The 4,225-nt window shown below is 49.4% G+C and overlaps 1 protein-coding gene across 1 annotated transcript in view; it reads right to left on the reverse strand.

The window, feature by feature from the left end:
• Positions 1-3,842, reverse strand: part of MON1A (MON1 homolog A, secretory trafficking associated) — a 17,845-nt gene extending 14,003 nt beyond the window's left edge. The window contains exon 1 of the mRNA XM_003800605.1: positions 3,461-3,842. Within this exon, the coding sequence (XP_003800653.1) occupies positions 3,461-3,738 (278 nt within the window). The 5' untranslated portion in view covers positions 3,739-3,842. The remainder of the gene's footprint in view (positions 1-3,460) is intronic.
• Between the last annotated feature and the right edge of the window lie 383 nt (positions 3,843-4,225).

Raw genomic sequence — 4,225 nt, forward strand, 5'->3', positions numbered from 1 at the left:
CCTGGGCTGGATTTGAACCTGCCAGCTCCGGTGTCTATGGCTGGCACCCTAGCCGCCAAGCTACAGGCCCTGAGCCTCACAATTTCTTTTTGTTGCCCTCAGTAGAATGTTGTGATGTCAGTGTAGCTTATGGCAACTTTACACTCCTAGGCTCAAGTGATCCTCCTACCTCAGCCTCCTAAGTAGGTAAGGCTATGGGCTACAGGTGTCCACCACTGCAGCCAGCTAATTTTTCTTCATTTTTTGAGGCAGAGTCTTATTCTGTCACCCTGGGTAGAGTGCTGTGGCATCACAGTTCATTGCAACCTCAAACTCTTGGGCTTAAGCGATTCTCTTACCTCATCCTCGAAAGTAGCTGGGATTATAGGCACTAGCCACAATGCCCGGCTATTTTGTTGTTGTTGTTATTGCTGTTTGGCAGGCTCAGGCTGGTTTTGAACCCGCTAGCCTCGGCGTATGTGGCTGGTGCCCCAGCTGCCAAGCCAAGCCAGCTAATTTTTCTAATTTTTGCAGAAATGGGGTTTCACTTTTGCTCAGAGTGGCCTGGAACTCCTCACCTCAAGCAATCCTCCCACCTTCGCCTCCCAAAGTGTTAGGATTACAGGTATGAACCACTGCACCAATGCTCCTCCCACTAACTCTGATTCAGCTCAGCCACACCAGACTTAGGGTTTTCTTTAAGCATCTTGAGCACTGTTTCACTTCCGAACTTTGTCCTTCCTGAACTTCTCCCTGTTTCCCACTTCACCTATTCCACTGCCTAGACTGGATATCTATATGGCTCATTTTCTCACTTCTTTCTGGTTGCTGTTCATGTGTTATCTTACCAGAAAGCTTTTTCTGCAACATTCCTGCACCTTATTGCTCTTATCCTGCTTAATTTCTTTGAAGGTCAGCCTGTGACCTGCTACAAATTTCAGAGTGTCAATACCATATGCACAAGGAATTCAGTCAACATTCACTAGAAAAACCTTTTTTTGTTGTTGTCGTTTTATGGACAGGCTTTCACTCTGTTGCCCAGACTAGAGTGCAGTGGCTTGATCATAGATCACTATAGCCTTAAACTCTTGGTTTCAAGTGACCCTCCTGCCTCAGCTTTCTGAGTAACTAGGTCTATAGAAACATGCCACAACACCTGGATAATTTATTTTTCCTACATACTTGGGAAACTTTTTTTTTTTTTTTTTAGAGATAGGGTCTTGCTATGTTGTTCAGGCTGGTCTCCAATTCCTGGCCTCAAGCAATCCTCCTGCTTTGGCCTCCTGCTCTGGGATTACAGGTATGAACCATCACACCCAGCCTCTAGATAGACATCTTTAAAAAAAAAAAAAAAGTGAAAGGTCTGTGAAGAAGGCTCGGCGCCTGTGGCTCAAACGGCTAAAGCACCAGCCACATACACCTGAGTTGGCAGGTTCAAATCCAGCCTAGGCCTGCCAAACAACGATGGCTGCAACCAAAAAATAGCCAGGTGTTGTGGCGGGTGCCTGTAGCACTCTACCCAGGACGACAGCTTGAGGCTTTGTCTAAAAAAAAAAAAAAAATCTGTGAAGAATACCCAGTTTATCACACCTGTGATATGGCCTCTGAAAATCCCTGCCTGTGGGGTGAAGACTTGTCCTTGATAGTAGTCAAGTGTTCAGAAATGGCTCTGAATTCAGAAAGACCTGGATTAATTTGGTGTGGTTTTATAGGCCTCAGTCTTCTCTTCTATAAAATGAGATAATGATATAATGATTCATGGATTATGGGAGGATTGAATGAGATGATCCATGTAATTTGGTTAATTTGTCACAGAATAGGTACTTATATACCCAACTGTTGCCATCAACACATTTTGACTATTCTTACTTAGCATTCAGATCATGCATAACTGCACTTTCGTATAGATCCAATGGTTTCTGCCATATAAATTAGTATTTGGGGAGTTTGTTCAGCTCTCATTTGGCCTGGGCAAACATGCTTCTGACCTTGTGAGGCCAGGTAGGCACTGGCTAGAAGTGACCCACTAGTGACACTGGGCCAAAGAGTTGTCTCTGGGTCTAGGGCTGGGAGGTCCAGTGGGCTGTTCACTGATCCTGGAGTTGCAGGAGCACACCCACTGGCTCTCTGCTGCTCCTGGAAGTCTTCCCCAAGTTGAATTCCTTGGTCTGCTACATGACTGCTCTGTGACATTGCACTTTTGGCCCAAACAAGGTATACTACAGTTTATCTTAGTCTTAAGGGCTCACTCCCCATTGATCCTATATAGGTTCAACTGATTGAGTAGTACCCAGAATGGTATCTGGATGGAGAAGAGGCAAAAGAGTCAACTAGCCAGGACTAGTAGATGCTTCCTTTACAACAGTTTCCCTGCCACCTGATAATCATTTCCTAGGTCAGACTGGGGGTCCAGCCAGAAGGCCTGATGAAGCAAAGTTCTCTGGATACTTACCCTGGACATTCAGGTAGGCAGGTTGAGTGAATCACAGCAAAATCCATCCCAACCCCCCTTGTAGCCACAACCTGTGCAGCTGAAGCTCCTAGGGGAATGGGCCTGAAGCAATCAAGCAAGGTAAGTCTCTTAGAACCAGCTCCAGGTTCCCTTAATGGGCCTCTTCTCAAGCAATCTCTCTAGAAGAGAAGTCCCCAGGGCTAGCTACTTTTCCTAGAAGTGCCCTGCTGTGCCTCTGAGCAATGTCACCAAACAGGTTGGTTCAATCAGCCCTTCTAGTGTGCCTGCCTCCCTTAGGTGGCCCAGGAGCAGGGAGGGCCTTGCAAGAGCCCCTCCCTACTGGTTCTGTACTACTTGTTCCTTCTTCCTGCTTGGATAATGCTTTATACTGCCTTGACCCTTTGGGGAGTGGTCACTCTTTTGGAAAGGTGACACTAGAACACATGATGTGTGGCAGATAAGACCTAGGTGAGGCTTGATTGTGGCTGCTTCAGCTGGATGTCTACTCCATGGTGAGATCATAGCCTGTTTCTTATCACTTCTGGCCACTCCCCTCTCTAACAAAGGCTGCTCACCCTCCTCCAACAAACTTGAGGAAACCCAGAAAGGGTGGCTCACCCAGTACAAGGGGCGGCCCACGCATCTGAGCCAGGGCACCCTTGAGAGCAAAGTCTCAAGCCCCAACACCCTTCCAGAGTTGCCTTGTTCACCCCCACGTTCAACTCTGTTGCTTTTTGAAAAGACTCCAAGAACCTCACTGTGTGTTCGTTGGGGATGTGGGTCCTACCTGACCACAGTCCCCTACTAGACATTGCCCTCCCTGCCAAAGGATAGGTTCCAGGGCTTGCTTTTTGTATTCCCCAGCTGGGTGCCAGTTGGCTGAGGGTCTCCAGGGGAGGCCTAGCCCTCCTATCGCAAACGGGAGCATAGATGGCAGGGAACACAACTCTTAAAGCCCATCCCTCCATGGGTGGCAGCGCTCCAGTCTCCTGAAGCCCCCCGGCCACGTGGGCTGGCAGTCCGACTCACCTGTTTCTCAGGGGGGCCCAAGACGCACAGATAGTGCCGGTCAGTGCCCTCTGCCGGAACCCAGTGGGGGTACCGGTGTCCGGCTGGGCCCGGCCTGAGGGCACAGGTTCGGAGGGCCAGTACAGCCTGCGTACACAGACATGGCCACAGCACAGGCACCGCGCCCTCCCGCCTCCCCTCACCCGGTTGCCGGCGCAAGGACACAGTCCTCGCCGCCCCTCGCGGCCGAGGCCGGGCTCCAGCCGTTCGGCCCGACCCAGCCCGCTCCCGGAGTGCATTGTGGGTAATGTAGTCCGTAGCTCACAGATGCCTGCTGCTCGGCTGGAATAGTTCCGGGCTCCGAGGCCCAGCAGAGTCGCGGGCGGGACCTGAGTTGGGTTCGGATTGCAGTAAGTAGCCTTCATGGTCTTACTGTGTATCCGGAGACCTGGGCACTTCCTTGGATCTGGACTCTCCAGCCCCTCCATCTGAGCCAATTAGGAGTTTATTTAAAGGAAGAGAAAACGCTGTTAGTGTTTCCTCCACTGTTTCTGGAAGGACGATGCAAGTTTAGAGTACTGGATAAATGTCATTAGTGGGCCCAGCCACCCAGGCTGTAAAGAATGAGTGCATGCACAAAAACCGAGCCAAGGATTGCCAAAAACATCTTTTTAGTCATATTTTAATTTAACAGTATGAAGCTCTAGAATGGTAGTTCTCAACTCTGTACATAAAATGACCTGGGGAGCTTTTTTTTTTTTTTTTGAGACAGAGCCTCAAGCTGTC

Source organism: Otolemur garnettii, unplaced genomic scaffold (genome assembly GCF_000181295.1).
Source record: "Otolemur garnettii isolate 467f Iridium unplaced genomic scaffold, OtoGar3 scaffold00179, whole genome shotgun sequence".
NCBI classification, from domain to species: domain Eukaryota; kingdom Metazoa; phylum Chordata; class Mammalia; order Primates; family Galagidae; genus Otolemur; species Otolemur garnettii.